Source organism: Balaenoptera borealis, assembly GCF_965194805.1.
Source record: "Balaenoptera borealis genome assembly, chromosome: 7".
NCBI lineage: Eukaryota > Metazoa > Chordata > Mammalia > Artiodactyla > Balaenopteridae > Balaenoptera > Balaenoptera borealis.
In genome coordinates, this window is record NC_138864.1 from 85,582,162 (window position 1) to 85,598,679 (window position 16,518).

General features: G+C 46.1%; 1 protein-coding gene and 1 pseudogene across 3 annotated transcripts in view; one reads left to right on the top strand and one right to left on the bottom strand.

The window, feature by feature from the left end:
- Positions 1-5,932: 5,932 nt before the first annotated feature.
- FKBP9 (FKBP prolyl isomerase 9) overlaps positions 5,933-16,518 on the top strand; it is a 47,910-nt gene continuing 37,324 nt past the window's right edge. The window contains exon 1 of one of the 2 annotated variants that reach the window (XM_082399462.1): positions 5,933-6,321. In XM_082399462.1, coding sequence (XP_082255588.1) covers positions 6,089-6,321 — 233 coding nt within the window. In that variant the 5' untranslated portion in view covers positions 5,933-6,088. Of the gene's footprint in view, positions 6,322-11,702; positions 11,792-16,518 lie in introns of those variants that run through there. The other variant, XM_082399463.1, reaches the window with a different exon arrangement.
- Positions 7,495-16,518, bottom strand: part of LOC309632218 (small ribosomal subunit protein eS6 pseudogene) — a 260,166-nt pseudogene continuing 251,142 nt past the window's right edge. Inside the window, exon 2 of the transcript XR_014249542.1 lies at positions 7,495-8,322. The product of XR_014249542.1 is annotated as a small ribosomal subunit protein eS6 pseudogene (transcript). The remainder of the gene's footprint in view (positions 8,323-16,518) is intronic.

The following is a 16,518-nucleotide window of genomic DNA, read 5'->3' on the forward strand; positions in this document are numbered from 1 at the left end:
TTGTTCCTCAAAGCAAAATCCAGGTGCTATTAACGGAGGAAAAGAGAAAGAGAGAGACAGAGGAAGAAGAAGAAGAGGAGGAGGAGCAGGAGGAAGAGGAGGGGGAGGAGGAGGAAGGAGAAGAGAAGAGCAATGCTGGGCAGGGAAAAATAACAGATGTACAGTTCAGTAGTCTGACAGCCTCACCCAGTACCACATCCTGAGCTGCATTCTAGGCATCTCTCTTTGATGATTACCCTGTTAGAGCTTATAAAGCAGTGAAAATTCTTTTTTTTTAAATTTTTTTATTGGAGTATAATTGCTTTACAATGTTGTGTTGGTTTCTGCTGCACAGCGAAGTGAATCAGCCATACACATACACACATCCCCTCCCTCTTGGACCTCCCTCCCCTCCCCATCCCACCCAACTAGGCCATGACAGAGCACTGAGCTGAGCTTCCTGTGCTATACAGCAGGTTCCCACTAGCTATCTATTTTAAACATGGTAGTATATTTATGTCAAATCTAATCTCCCAGTTCATCCCACCCTCCCCTTCCCCCCGTGTCCACAGGTCTGTTCTCTACATCTGCCTTTCTATTCCTACCCTGCAAATAGGTTCATCTGTACCATTTTTCTAGATTCCACATATATGCGTTAACATACAATATTTGTTTAGTGAAAATTCTTTTGCTGCTTATATCCACCTGTTTATGTGAGCCTGGGTTCTTTATGTATTTTGGCACCAGATTGAGAAGTTTCCTGGTCACCGATCCAGGATGATATGCAAGGTGTTGTGGTCACTCCACAGAAGTATGCTGGACCCTCCTCCACCCAAAATCGGTTTGCTGTCAAGACTGATGATGCCACATATGCACCGAGAGGGTAGGGAGAAATTTATTATTCACATATTGAGGCTTTCTGGGAGAGCAGGTCAGGCACCTAAGACAGTTCAAAAATAGCTTCAGCAAAGGAAAGGTGAGTGACCCTGGGTTTTATTGTGTTTAGGAGGTAGAACCTGGGTGACTACTCCTGCACACAAGCCAAGGCTTTGTGGGGTTTGAACTTTCCTCTGGTGCCAAGGGAAGGAGTGTGTGGGCTTTCTTATCAGCTTGCCCACAGGTGGGGAGGAAGCGGAAAGTGGAGGTGGGGCTTGAAGGCTGACAGTGGTCAACATAAAAAAATGGAGTCAGATTCTTTATGACCCAGGGCCATCTTTCAAATTCGGCCCCATTTTCTGATTGTGATAAACTCAATGTAGTGACATCTAGTAAGCAGTTAGACAAACAGGAATTCTTTCTCTGGTGGTTATGATTCTGAATCATTCTTCTTACCCATCACCCTTTCTTTATGCCTATAGCATCTGGAGGGGTGTGCAGGTACAGCTCCTTTCCAGAAAGAAAGAGTAGAGTGATTATTACCCAACTGTGAATACACATGGAGTCACCCTTCACTTTGTACCCGGGCGCCTAGCCCAGGTGAGTGAGAGATGCCTTCTTTGTCCTCCCTCTGTGTTCTATCCTCTGCTTCAGTCTTTTCTACCCCTCTGCTTCATCCTAAGATAGCAGATTCACTCTCAAGGCCAGCCAAAGGGCCTTGGTGTTGGCCTAATTGTAGAGGGGTGGCTGCAGCTAGTCCTGACTCTGTGTTACTGGATAGGTTTGAAGCCTTTCTGAATGAAACAATTTTAAAAAGACTAGATTTTCTTCTTCCCCCCGACCAGGGATGGAACCCAGGCCCCCTGCAGTAGAAGCATGGAGTCCTAACCACTGGACCACCAGGGAATTCCCCCAAATGACTAGATTTTTCTCCTGCTTATATGTATTTTTTAATTAATTAAGTTACTTATTTTTGGCTATGTTGGGTCTTTGTTGCTGCGTGTGGGCTTTCTCTAGTTGTGGCGAGTGGGGGCTACTCTTCGTTGCGGTGTGCGGGCTTCTCATTGTGGTGGCTTCTCTTGTTGCAGAGCTCGGGCTCTAGGCGCACGGGCTTCAGTAGTTGTGGCTCACAGGCTCAGTAGTTGTGGCTCACGGGCTCTAGAGCACAGGCTCAGTAGTTGTGGCGCAGGGACTTAGTTGCTCCGTGGCATGTGGGATCTTCCCGGACTAGAGCTCGAACCCGTGTTCCCTGCATTGGCAGGCGGATTCTTAACCACTGCGCCACCAGGGAAGCCCGCTCCTGCTTATCTTGACCAGCTTTTGCAGCATAGCTTTGATGCCATTGTTTTGCTCACAAGGTGTTTTTTTAACTAGTTCTTAACTTACCAATGACCTTTTCCCCACTGGGAAGATGCAGGAAGGAAAAAAATGAGTTAAAGGGAAAGATCACATCCTATTACATACTGATGAATCATGGCTAGATTAGAGGGTAGACTGCAGAATCTGTCTCCCCCCTTCCCCCCTGCTAAACACCAGACTTCAAAGAATTCTGGTCAAGTAGTAAGCTCCCAAGGGTCCATGTCCACAGTTCTCTGCAGCACAGTGGAAACATTTGAGAAGTCCCATATTATTATTTCTAATAATTTAAACTGGTATTCTATTTAGTAACCAGTAGGATTAGAGGAAAAATTGCAGACAATGTGCTTTACTTGATGCTTGGAGGGAAAGGGGAGACATCTAACATAATTGACAAAACCTGTTGGTTGACAAACCAATTGCCATTCCTCCTTAACTTCCTTGCTCACAGCACTCTGGTTTTGTTCAGGAAGCTTAGGGAGCCATCTACTTCAGAGGAGGCTGGTTAGAGAGTCGAGACTCTTTCCTTGCTCTCTGCAGATGAATCTTGATTAGTCTTAAACCAATCGTAGTAATCCTATTTCTCTTCCACCGATAGGTTAGCAATGGGCATGGGATACAGGTTCAGTCAATGAGACATGAGGGGAGGTCTGTAGGAGGGAGGCTTTCTGGAAATATTTGCTCTTCATAAAGATAAAAGATCCCTTTTCTGCCTCAGGGTGGCGCTCCCTGCATGTGGTAGCTGGATCTGGGAGAGCCGTGTTGGAATCATGAGGGGGAGCAGTGAACCCCCTGAAAAGGACAGGAGAAGACACCTGAGCCCTTGAGGATGTTCTAGAGACACTTTATTAACCACTCCTGCAGCTGCTTCCCATCCAGACTTTCTCTGCTGAGAGACAGTATCCATCTTTATGGGTTAAGTGATTTTTGAGTTGGGTCTTCTCTCACTCATAGATAAATGTGATTCCTTACATTTACACAGTACTTTGCAGATTTCCATCCCTCATAAATTGCTTCACTTGATCCTCATAGAAACTCTATGGAGGTAGGCAAGACATCTTACAAATAAGGAAACTGAGGCTCAGAGAGTAGGGGCATGAGTGGCCCTACAACCAGGGTGGTGTGATTTCTAGTCCAGGGTTTTTCATCAAACCACATGGTGACTCCAGGTGTGTTGTCAAATACTGAAGGTGGGAGAATTTCTTGGAAACTCTTGGGGAGGGAGAGAAGACACTGCTGGAAACATTTCTCCTACTTCACTTTTGCCTCAGGTCAACTCAGATGAATTTGGGGGGGGGGATGTTTTTCTTAATACTGGCCTTTTCTTTATCCCCCACTCAGTGTGTGCCAAGCTAATGTTAATAGCTTACAAAGCTTAGCCCCCAGGGTTTACTGCTCTTGGAAGATCTGATTCATGCATGAGTCCTTTATTTCAGGCTCAATAAAAACTGAGATTTTCTTTAGTGCCCTGCTTTACTTGCCGGATTATGTTTGTAATTTTTCCGCTAACTTCCTGTATAGAGGTGGATAGAAAGAACCTAGTTTTCTGACGTTCATTCAGACCGATCCTGTTTCAGATCCCCCTTCGCTTCCTTCTCCATGTTGTTCCACGCCCCCATCCTGGCCTCAGACCTTTTGGATGTTTCTCCTATTATGTCCTTGCCTCTGACTATGTCACGTTCTCTTGTTCCTTGGCTCTCTGTTCTCTCACTGATTCTCCTCTTCTGTGTTTCCCTTCTTGCTTTCTCTCTCACTTCTCTCCCCGCTCCTTTAAAAAAATTCCAGTACCTTTCCCTTCTTTCTGGTTCCTGTCTCTCACCTGCTCCCTCTTCCCCCTATCTTTACCTTCCCGAACTTTTAGTCTACTGTTGACTCTTCTTGACTGGATTTACAGTTTTTAGACTTGACAAGTCCTCACAAAGTCACCCCCAGAAGTTTAATGGAAATCCTTTCTTTAAAATCTCAGCTTGATTTTAATTAGTTTTTATGATAATGTAGTCAGTAATGCCAAGACGTAAATTTTCCCTTTGGTAAATTGCTACAGAAATCCAATTCAAAGAATGTCTGTTAGGATTTAAAGAGACATTATAGAGCACACATACTGTTTGATCAGATAATTAACATTTTAAAAGGAATAACAAGGGAATTCCCTGGTGGTCCAGTGGTTAGAACTCAGTGCTTTCACTGCCGTGGGCCTGAGTTCAATCCCTGGCTGTTCAGCGTGGCCAATAAATAAATAAATAAAATAAAAGGAATGACAAGGAATCAAACCACTTGGAAGCACTACAAGGCAAAATGGAAGTGGCAGTCACTGCCTGGCCTGTTTATTCCTACATCTGTCTTCTTTTCCATTCTGGAATGTCTTCTCTCTCACAGGATCATAGGCTTTTAGAATTGGAAGAAGTCTTAGAAATCAACCCCTTCATTTTACAGATGAAGAAACCGAGGCCCAGAAGGTGGCATGCGTTGCCCACAGTCACGGTAAGGGAGTGGAAGATTCCTGACTGGAACCAGGTTGACTTTTTTGTTTGTTTGTTTCTGTGTAAAACCTGACATTGTTATTAAAAACCATAAAGAACTACTGAAAAGTACATAGAAGGAAGAAAATGATCACCCCAAATTCAACCACCTATAAATAATCAGTGTTAGGATGAATTGTATTAATAGGTTTTCTATTTCAATAGAATAAGCTCTATTAGGAATAATGAACATTTCTTTAGGGCTACGTGTAGTTTCTCATTAGATCCTGGATCTAATAAAATCTATAATAATCTAATAATTATCATTTTTTTAAAAATTAGCACGTTTTATCTTCATCTTACAGAGGACACAATTTGCAGGTCACCTAAATAGTCCGCATAATTGTGGTTTTTTTCTTTAATAAGTTGTTGGATTCAATTTAGTCACAATTTATTAGCATTTTTGCATTTCTAGTTATAAATTAGGTTGGCGCCCACATTCTCTCTCTCTCTTGCTATCTTTGCCAGGTTTTGCTTCCAAAACTAGTTGAGAAACCTTTGGTGATTTGCTTTCATTATTCCAAAGTTTCAATAAATGAGAACAACCAATTCTAAGCTAAGAATGCATTAAAACTACTCTAATGAATTTCCCCGCAGCATCTGAGTCTCTAATGTGGGGTCTTAACCGGCTTAGTCATGCGGGTGGGATGTTTGCTATTAAGTATCACTCACAGTTAGCAACTTAAAACTTTCGTCTGGACAACTGTCAGGGAAGTCTCACAATTCATGTCTCCCCCTTTCTCTGAGTATTAAAAGAAAATCCTGGAAAAAACTCTTGAAGACGGTTTCAGTCATTTTCAACGTAGAATCCAGGCTTGAAACTAATTAAAAAAAAAAAAAAAAAAAAGTTCTCCTCCCTCCCCAAAGCAGCAAGGGGTTATTGGATCCGCGGCCACGTAGAAGCCTCTGGTGGCCCTAAATCCGGAGAGTCTCTAGCGACAGGCAGAGACCAGCGGGTTTGCCTGGGTAGTAACGGTTTTTCCCTCCCAACTTTGGGCCGAAGCCCAGTCCCGAGGAGTTCACGATTTCTCCCTCGGGGACGGGTCCCCTTTGAACTCGCCAGCCGAAGAAGGCCCGCCTCTTCCCCGGGCGGGCCAGCCCACCGGACCCTGCGGGCCCAGGCTTCTCAGGGCGCAGCAGGCGGGTCCTGGCGCGCGGCCGCGGCTCCTCCCCTCCCTCGGATGTGGCCTGGGGGCGGGGGGCGGGAGAGAGGGGGTGGTTGCTGCTGCCCGGGGAGGGCCGGGAGTCTTTTCCACGTTTGCAAACGCCGCCGCGCGCCCAGGCCCGACCCGCGCCACCCGAGCTCCGCGCGCCTCGCCAGCTCCGCGCCGCGCCCCCTCCTTTCCTCTCTGTCCGCGATGGCGATCAGGGCCCGGGGTTGGCGGCCCCCGCCGCCGCCGCTGCTCCTGCTGCTGCTCTGGGTGACCGGGCAGGCGGCGCCCGTGGCGGGCCTGGGGCTGGGCTCCGACACGGAGCTGCAGATCGAGCGGCGCTTCGTGCCCGACGAGTGTCCCCGCACCGTGCGCAGCGGCGACTTCGTGCGCTACCACTACGTGGGAACGTTCCCAGACGGCCAGAAGTTCGACTCCAGGTACCTCGCCCGGCGTGCCGGCCCGACCTCCGAGGCTGCAGCGCCCACTCTCCAACTTCCCTGTCTCCGGACAGGCCTTTCCCTCCCGACGGACCTCCCCCAGCTCCGCCCCGCGCTCCTCCCTCTCCCTCTTCCCACCCCAAAGCTTCCCAGACCCTTCATCCCTTCAGCCTGGAGTGTTGGGGGGTGGGGGTGGGGTGCCGCGAGTTTCCCGGTCCTTTTGCTTCCCTGGTCAGCGGGAATCTTGATAGGACCTTGCGCAGCAGCTGGGTCAGGACAGATCACGCCCTCCATCTCCACTCTGCGCATGAACACAGGCGAAGTGGGTGTAAAGTCGTCAGCCCGCAAGCAGACACCAAGAGCAAATGCTGGTGTCCGCCTGCGGGTCTCCCTTTACTGCTCCTTCCGGAAAGGCCCTTGAGTGTCTAGTCAGACATGCCTCTGGAAGGTGATGATAGCAGCCGCTAACATATATGGAGCTATTACAGTGTGCCAGGGTAGTTCTAAGTGCCTTCCATATAACGAACTCATTTAATTCTTAACAATTCTCTGAGGTAGGTACTATCATTACCCTCATTTTGCCAGTGAGGTAACTTGAGGCCATTGAGGCTAAGAAGCTTGTGTAAGCGGAATCATTTTCAAACCCAGACAATCCAAGTCCAGGATTGTGCCTGTTAACTACTGCCCTCCCTTTACTGCCTTACCAAAAACTCCCTGGGCAGGAGGTAGTCCAGAGCAAGTCACTCAACTTTGCCACGGGGCCGTGCACCGTGTCCACAGTTTCAGCCCTAAACTCTGCCCCAAGATCACAACACCTCTCCCAGCTTCTCTCCAGTTTAGCTTTAGCGCTGACAAGGCCTCTTCTCCTCCAGCTCCAGGCTGCTCTCCTTCCCAAGACTTTGTTATAATCCTAGGTCTGTGCCCTATAATCTCTTAAGTGAATCGCCAGACTAAGTAAAGAGAAATGTTTGTTGAGCATCTGTTTTGTGTTCGAGGCTGGGCTAGGCTCATTCCTGAAGTTACCTTTTAAAAAGTACTCTTAGCCTCTCTTGCCTTTTTTGAAATTCCAGACAATGAGTGAATATAAAAAAGCTAGTTAGTATGCCACATGGCACATAGCAAGTGCTGAGAAATAGTCATTCTCACTATTGTTTCAGTTGCTTCTTTTTTAAAAAAAAAAAAACAGCTTTATTGAGATATAATTCACATTCCATACAATTCACCCATTTAAAGCATACAATTCATTACTTTTTAGTATATTCACAGAGTTGTGCAATCACCACAAGTCTCTAATTCCAGAACATTTTCATTGTTCCGAAAAAGAAATGCTGGCTCCATTAGCAGTCACTCCCTTCCCCTCCAGCTCTAGGTAACCACTAATCTACTTTCTGTCTCTTTTTGGAATCATGGAATTTGCAGGCTTTATGTCTGGCTTCTTTCACTTAGCATAATGTTTTCAAGGTTCATCATGTTGTAGCATGTATCAGTACTTCATTCGTTTTTATGGCTGTATAATATTCCATACTGTACTTTGTTTATTCATTAGTTGATGGACATTTGAGTTGTTTACACTTTTTGGTTATGAATAATGATGTTATGAACATTCATGTACAAGGTTTTCTGTGGATGTGTGTTTTCATTTCTTTTTTTTAAAAAGAAATTTATTTGTTTATTTTTGGCTGCGTTGGGTCTTCGTTGCTGTGCACAGGCTTTCTCTAGTTGCAGTGAGTGGGGGCTACTCTTTGTTGTGGTGCACGGGCTTCTCGTTGCGGTGGCTTCTCTTGTTGCGGAGCACGGGCTCTAGGCCACAGGCTTCAGTAGTTGTGGCACGCGGGCTCAGTAGTTGTGGCTCGCGGGCTCTAGAGCGCAGGCTCAGTAGTTGTGGCGCATGGGCTTAGTTGCTCCGTGGCACGTGGGATCTTCCCGGACCAGGGATTGAACTGACGTCCCCTGCACTGGCAGGCAGATTCCCAACCACTGCGCCACCAGAGAAGTCACGTCCTTGAGGTTTTGATTCATGTTTCCCTAATGGCTAAAGATGCTGAACATCTTTTCATGAGTTTATTGGCCATTTGTGTATCTTTTTAAATTTGCTTCATTAATTAGAAAATAGGTAAGAATTTCCTGCTTGTGCTGATGTTAATAATTCCCATTGGAACAAATCGTCTAATACTTTCTACCCTCTAGGATGGCAGTCACTGTGAGGCAGTGTGGGACAGTGGAAAGAAAACAGAGGAGCTACCATCCATTCAGCAAATGTGTATGCAGTGTCTGCCCCTGAAGATGGTATCCCCTCCCTGCCCTTTCGCTTATAGTCCAGACAATTATATAGTGTGATAAGTACAGAAAGAATAATAGCACACACTTCTGTCTCTCACATAGAGTTCACACATAGTTCTTACCATGTGCCTTTACATATATGAACTAAAATGAATTCTTTTAACCTCACAGTACAGTGAGGGAGGTATCTCATTACGAACGAAGAAACTGAGGCTCAGGAAGTTCAAGTAATTTACCCAAGGTGGAGTAAACTACCAAGTAGTTTAACTACTTAACTACTAAGTGGTGGAGTGGGGCTTTGAATCTAGGCAGTTTAGTGCCAGAGTCTAAAGTTTATGATCTGTAGTCCACCACGTATAGGATGGAAGAACGGCAAGGAGCTTTGGAAGCACCCAGAAGGCTTAACTATATGTCGTGTGTGTGTGTGTGTTTGTGTGTGTGTGTGTGTGTGTGTGGAGGGGTCGGGGGGAGGGGGAGGGGTGGTCAAGATGGAGCTCTGGGATAGCAGGAATAAAGCCTGAGGAAGATTAAAATTTACCAGGAGGAGCTGAGGGGTGAGTGCTGAGGAGTAGGGGTCGGAAGAAAGGGTGTGACTGGTAGAGAGAAGAGCATATGCAGAGGCCTGGAAGTGAGGGCATGTGGAAGCTGTTCAAAATAGCCTGAGCTTGGAGTGGGAGTAGAGGAGTGACAGAGGGCGTAAAAGAGGAGGTGAAGGGAGGCCAGAGAGAAAGACAGGAGCCAGCTTTTGAGAGCTCTCCTCTGCCTGGCTATGGAGTTTGGTCTTTTCGAGGGACAATGGGAAGCCATTGAAGAGTTAATCAGGGACGTGAGGGATCAGATTTGCATTTTACAAAGGTCCCTTTGGCTGCAGTGTGGACAATGGAATGGTAGGAGCAGGGTACACAGTAGGTGATTCATTAATGTGAGTTTCCTTCTAGGACCTCTATTCCTTTGGGAATTTATGAAGTATTAGGGCGTTACTTTGCTCTTCCTGCACAAAGAGCTTAGGGAAGGAGAAATCCGCATGCTTTGGGCTTTGGCTGTTGATCTGGAGGTTTTGCCCAGAAGAAAATGATAGCTGTCGCTGTGACCAGAGTCATAAACCACAAAGGGCCTTTCTTTCCACAGAGCATTCTTCCTGCGTCTGTGCCTGGCGCTTGGGGGCAGTTGGTATCTTTTCAGCTTATGGGCATTTGCAGTTGCCAGGAGGCCCAGCCCTTCACCCTTGGTCACTGGCTTGGACGTGGTTTCATTTTATTTTGGAGCCTCCATGGCCTTGTTAATATGCTCTGTGGCTGCTGCTACAGACCTAAGGAGAAGACAGCAGCTTCCCGCCTGCAGGTTTCTGTGGGGGGCTCCTGCTCTCACTCTCTAGTCCTTGGAAACTCCCTGTCCACCACTCTTGATTCAGCTTTTGAGGAGTTCCATAGCATTCCTAGTAGTGAGGGACTGAAGTTTAACATGTTTCTGTTATCTTTAGCAGGCAAAACCGGCATCCTGGTCAGTTCATGCACAGTCTCAGGCCTGTCTGCAGACCTTTAAGGTCTCTACATTCAATAAATATTACTGTGTGACCACTACATGCCCTGTTGGGTATATAGAGTTGTAAATGCTCAGACCCAGTGGTGTTCAAACTGTACACGCATCAGAATCACCTGAAGCTTATTATACACAGTTCCTGATTAGGTAGGTCTGGGATGGGGCCTGAGAATTTGTGTATCTAACAAGTTCCCAGGTGATGCTGATGCAGTGGTCTAGGACCACATTTGGAGAACCATTGCTCTAAAAGAATCATAGACTCGTAACAGAGGTCAACTTCATTTTACATATTCATTCATTCAACAAATATTTATTTATTTATTTATTATTATTATTTTTTAATTTATTTATTTATTTATTTATTTTTGGCTGCGTTGGGTCTTCGTTTCTGTACGTGGGCTTTCTCTAGTTGTGGCAAGTGGGGGCCACTCCTCATCGCGGTGCGCGGGCCTCTCACTATCGCGGCCTCTCCTGTTGCGGAGCACAAGCTCCAGACGCGCAGGCTCAGTAGTCGTGGCTCATGGGCCCAGTTGCTCCGCGGCATGTGGGATCTTCCCAGACCAGGGCTCGAACCCGTGTCCCCTGCATTGGCAGGCAGACTCTCAACCACTGCGCCACCAGGGAAGCCAACAAATATTTATTGAATACCTACTATTCTAGTTGTTGGGATGTAGCAGAGATAAAACAGACAAAAATCCCTGCCCTCAGGTAAAACTATTTTGCATGATACTCTGATGGTGGATACATGTTATTTTACCTTTGTCCAAACCCATAGAATGTACATCACCAAGAGAGAACCCTGATGGGGGACTTCCCTGCGGTCCAGTGGTTAAGACTCCACGCTTCCAATGCAGGGGGCGCGGGTTTGATTCCCGGTTGGGGAACTAAGGTCCCACGTGCCGTGCGGCCAAAATAAAATAAATAAACTTAAAAAAAAAAAAGCGTGAACCCTGATGTAAACTATGGACTTTTGGTGGTAATGACATGTCACTGATTATAACAAATGTACCCCTCTGGTGATGCACTCTGCTGATAATGGAGGAGGCTATGTGTGTGTGGGGTGGCGGGGTGGCGGCGGGGGGTGTGTGGGAAATCTCTGTATCTTCTGTTCCGTTTTTTTGTGAACTCAAAACTGCTCTAAAAAAACCAAAGTCTATTCAAAAAAATCCCTACACTCAAGCCAGGGTAGAGGGAGGGCCCAGAAACCCATTCCAGCTGGCTTAAGAAGAAAGGAAGGGAACTTATTGGAAGGATCTGCAATTCCTCCTGAGGATCCAGAATCGTGAATGGACTTGACTTTCTGGATCTCTCTGAGGGATTGCAGAGGGACCGCATTTTCCCCTTCCCTGAAAGAGAGCTCCAGCAGGCTTTCCATACCACATACGTGACCTCTTGGGTCCAGTAACGCTGACTCACTGGATTCTGTCTCAATTCCACATTCCCAGGATCTCTCCCATTTGATTGGTCCCATTTGCATCAGGTTCCCGGCCCCCCCCCCCCACCACGTGGGTGTTAAGTCATGTGTTAAGTGGAAGGGTGTTAAGGCTCATCCCTTCTGCAGGACTGGATCTCAGAGAGCCGGTGGGCTGGGCAGTACCTCGGACAGTGTCAGGGTGGACCGGAAGGGTTAAGTGGCGGCAGAGAGCCTCAGGTCAGGACTGGCTTACTTAGGCGGGAAGCATTTAAATTGTTGATCTGCATGGTAAGCCTTCCTACAGAAAAGCCATGTAAAGAAAGAGAAGCTGCCCAGTGAGTGCAGTTCTGCTAACTTTAGGAAAAGTTATTCTTTTATTGGCAGACCAACCTAATGCCCCCTTTGAAGACTTAATGGCACTGTTTTTTTTTTTTTAATATTTATTTACTGATTGATTTTTATTTATTTATTTTTGGCTGCGTTTGATTTTCGTTGCTGTGCGCAGGCTTTCTCAAGTTGCGGTGAGCGGGGGCTACTCTTGGTTGCGGTGCGCGGGCTTCTCATTTGCGGTGGCTTCTCTTGTTGTGGAGCATGGGCTCTAGGCACATGGGCTTCAGTAGTTGTGGCACGCGGGCTCGGTAGTTGTGGCTCGCGGGCTCTAGAGCGCGGGCTTCAGTAGTTGTGGCGCACGGGCTTAGTTGCTCTGTGGCATGGGGGATCTTCCCAGACCAGGGATCGAACCCATGTCCCCTGCATTGGCAGGCAGATTCTTAACCACTGCATTAATGGCATTGCTTTTAATTTTCATTTGTGGGTCATTGCAAGTAACTATACATTCATATTGATTATTTAAGTTGGCTATATTTTGCTGGGCTGAGAACTTGTGTAAAATAAGAATTATTTATAGAGAGCTGACATTTTAACTTGTGCAGTTGCTTAAAAGCAAAAATCCACAATAGCAATGTAACGATTTTACTTTCCTTTGCAAAACTTTTCTTTTAATGATATTTTAATGCACCAAAGACCATCCAAGCCAGCCACTTGCATGTCAGGGTCTGACCCTCCGTGGAGGTGTGAATAGATGTGTTCTCTCCTTTCCTTCCTCTGCACTCCTACTCGCTCCTCTTTTCTCCCTCACCTTCTCTCTCTTCCTCTCATTTTTCCATCTGGGTAGCAGACAGGTAGTCTGCCAGATCATTAATGGCTTGCCTTTCCCCCCTGCCAGGGCTCATTAGCTGCTGGTAGAGGTGGTTGTTTGAGGAAGATACTCTTGGGCAAAGGGTCTGGGTAGCCCAGAGTCACCTTTGGGAGCAAGAGGTGTGGGGAGGGAGGTGGGAGGCAGAAACATCAGACTTGGCCTCCCTCCCTTGAGTTGGGCCCAAGCTCAGCAGTGGAAGTCAGCCTGGGGAGTGTGTTGAATCTCAGCTGTGTCATCCCAGGGCTAGGCATCCAGCTAGGAGGTGAGTTTCTGCTTTTGTGCATTTCATGAATGTTCTAGTCTCATTCACCAAGGGCTTTGGCAAGGACCACAGTCCTCATGTCAAGCACGTCCCATGTAAGCCAGCCATCTGACCAACTTTGAGACACCAGAAGGCGGTTCCCATGCCCAATCGACTGGCTCTTTATTAACTTGCTTCCCTTCTGTTATGAATTCTCAAAATATGGCAGTCTTTTTAATGTTCAAAAGAAATTTATTCAGTCTAATGTACAGCAGTGTGAATATAGTTAATAATACTGTATTGTGTACTTGACATTTGCTAAGAATGTAATTCTTAAGTGTCCTTACTACAAAAAGAAAAAGAAAATGGTAACTATGTGAGGTGATGGATATGTTAATTAGCTTGATTGTGACAATTATTTCATGATGTATCAAAACATCAAGTTATACACCTTAAATATACGCACTTTTTATTTGTCCATTATACCTCAATAAAGGTGCAAGGGGGAGTAATGTATTTGGTTATTATTTGTCTAAACTGAATCTAAAATTGGCATTTAGAGCAAGCTGTCTTTTCCTTTCATAGTTGATCAGGGCTTCAGCTCTGCTAACCATAGGGCCATTCTCTCTTCCCTTTGTAATGGCCATTTTAACTTCATTTCTGGCTCTGAGATCAGAATAATCTCAGCAACAAGTAGTATACATGCATGTCAATTTTTGGCAAAATGTTTTAAAATTAATTTAATTTTTAAAGCAATACAGATGCACAGAGTTTTAGAAGCAGTTAAATAATTCCATAAAGCTTAAAATTATAGTTACCAAGCTACTATGAGTGGGGAAGGGGCTCCGGCATGAGGTGTAGCTGCTCTGAATTCGGACTTTGATGCTCCAGGTTTCTTTCTGCCCTGCGGCCTCCGCAGGCTCTAGGAGGCACACGGCGTCCACCCTTGACCAGATCCCCTTTTGCATACACCTAGATTCTGTTTCTTCCCTTCTAGGTCAGTTTCTGCCCCTCCGTTCCCTTTCCATCTTCCAAAATGTTGCCATCTCTTGACAGCAAGGGTCTCCGCTCTGGTTTTCTCAGTCCTTTTTAAAAAAAGAGCTTAGGAGCTTGGCTAGGAATGGGCTTTAGGGGCTCTAGAGAAGGGGGTGTGTTCAGTTTGCCGTATGTTCTTTTTAAAGTTCATCCTCACTGCAGGTTGAAACCTGCATTTAGAAGTAGAGCCACAGTACTTATGCTTTAAGAACACAGCCACAGGGGCAGTTACCTATCTTGAGGAATAAGCGCAAGGCAGTGTATGCTTGTTTGTAGCAGATGAGTGAGTTGAATTTGAATGAGTTGAATATGATGGGTGTTACGTGATGTCTCCTGTCGTAGTGGTCCTTGAGCTGATCAGCTGGAAGAGCATCATTGGAGGGTGCTGCAGCCACCTCCCATACCCCGCTTGGGGCAGAGGAAGGTAGAAGTGTCAGGGGCAGCAATCAAAGGGTCTACAGCAGTGAATGAGCAGGGGAGAAAAAATAAGCTGGTGGAGAGGAGAGGGGGTGTTGGATGTGCTGGATAATTTCCATTTGCCTTTCTAGGTCCACTCTACCCCTGTTCCACTTGCTTTTTGCTCTGGGAGGTTGACCTATATGGACTACCTGTGCATAGTACGGGTTATATCAGTGACCCCCTTGTAGTCCGGCTTGTGGTTGGGTTCAGCCAATGGGGCATCAGCAGGAGATCAGAGGGAGGGAGGAGAGTGAGGTGGAGATATTTATTCCTCTGGCTTCCTGCCTATAGAGTCATCACATGGGCTGTGTTCCTAGACCAAAGGTCCTAGCTTAGCTTCTGTCAGGTGCTCTGAGCTCCCTCTCTATTCCTGGATCCTTCAGGTCCGGGTGTGACAACAGCACTCCCTTCTGGTCCCCAGAGGTACTGCATTGTCCCTTAATTGTTTCTCTGCACCCTGCACACAGACCCTTTATTAAAGTGTCCTGGAGCTGCCTAGTTTGTGCCTCTCATCTCTTTCCTGCAGGACCTCGATTGGGACATCTGCACATCAGCCCGATACTGGGACAGGCTGAATAAGGGCTAATTGCAGCACTTGCAGAAATAATTTTCATGACCAGCTTCTGGCTGGACCCTGCATATGAATTTGTTCCAGTTGTACTGATCAGCACAGACTTGCTGAGAACAACTTTATTTTTCCAGATGGTCAGAGTTTTCAGCTGTAGGCAAAACTGGCCTTGCTTGTTAGTTTCTCATGTATGTGAATTATACATTTTCTTTTGGAAAGGTGTTTTTTGTTTTTAGCATGTTGCTTAGGCAGTCATCAAATGAATAAATTAATGCTGCGAGGCCATACCAGTTTTTATACATCATCTAGGGAGGCCCTGTGCATGGAGGGTAAGAGTCAGATAGTCCTGGGTTCTAGCTTTCTTTCCCACTTGGCTAACTTTGTGAGCTTGGGAAATATTTTCACCTCCCAGGAGCCTGAGTATCAGCACTTACCTTCAGGTGTTGTATGAGGATTAAATGAGGTAGCATATAGAAAAGCTTAGGTTACCCCTGTGCCTGACACATAATAAACGCTCTCTAAATAGTAGTTATTATTAAAAACTCCCGTTAAATTTGGGTTCTGTGGATGAAAAATATAAAGTTCCGTGCCTGGGAAGTCTTCGAAGCCTGAATTCTGGTCCATAAATCCTCCAGTTTGATGATGGTTCAGGGTGTGGCAAAGCCCCAGCCAAGTGAAACTGAAGAGCTGGCATTCCCCAAGTTGGGTTTCCGTCCTCCGGAGACAGAGGGTGGAGGCTAGAGCCGACTTTGGCACAAAGCTGATGATGTGCTTTTGTTCTCTGGCTTGTCAGCCAGAACTTGGACATTTGCTTTCTGTTCACTGACCTTGGAGAAAGGAAGGCTGTGAAACGGACTGTAAAACTAGGAGGAGAAAGGGAAGGAGAGGGCAGGTCTGAGGAAGATGACCTGACGGATGGTTAGGTAGACCGTGCTGCTCTCCCAGGCTGTTCATTAAGGAAAATGAGGAAAATGTAGAAGTAATTTACCAAGTGAAGGGCAGGTAGATTCCAACAGCCCTTAACATTTTATTACACAAGTACAGTTGTCTCTCGGTATCCATGGGGCATTGGTTCCAGGACCCCTTTGGATACCAAAATCTTCAGATACTCAAGCCCCTTATAGAAAACGGTGTAGTATTTGCATATAACCAAGGCACATCCTCCTGTATACTTTAAGTCATCTCTAGATTACTTCTGATACCGAATACAATGTAAATGCTATGTAAATAGTTGCCGGTGTGCAGCAAATTCAGGTTTTTGCTTTTTGGAACTATCTGAAATTTGAAAAAATATTTTCAATTTCCAGTTGGTCGAATCCATGAAGTGAAATCTGTGAACATGTATTCCATGATCATTTTGAAATTAAGAGAGAATTAAAGAGAAGACAAATCGTCACCTGAAATCTCCTACCCATAGATTACTATTGGTAATATTTTCACGTGTCACCTTGTGGATTTTTCAC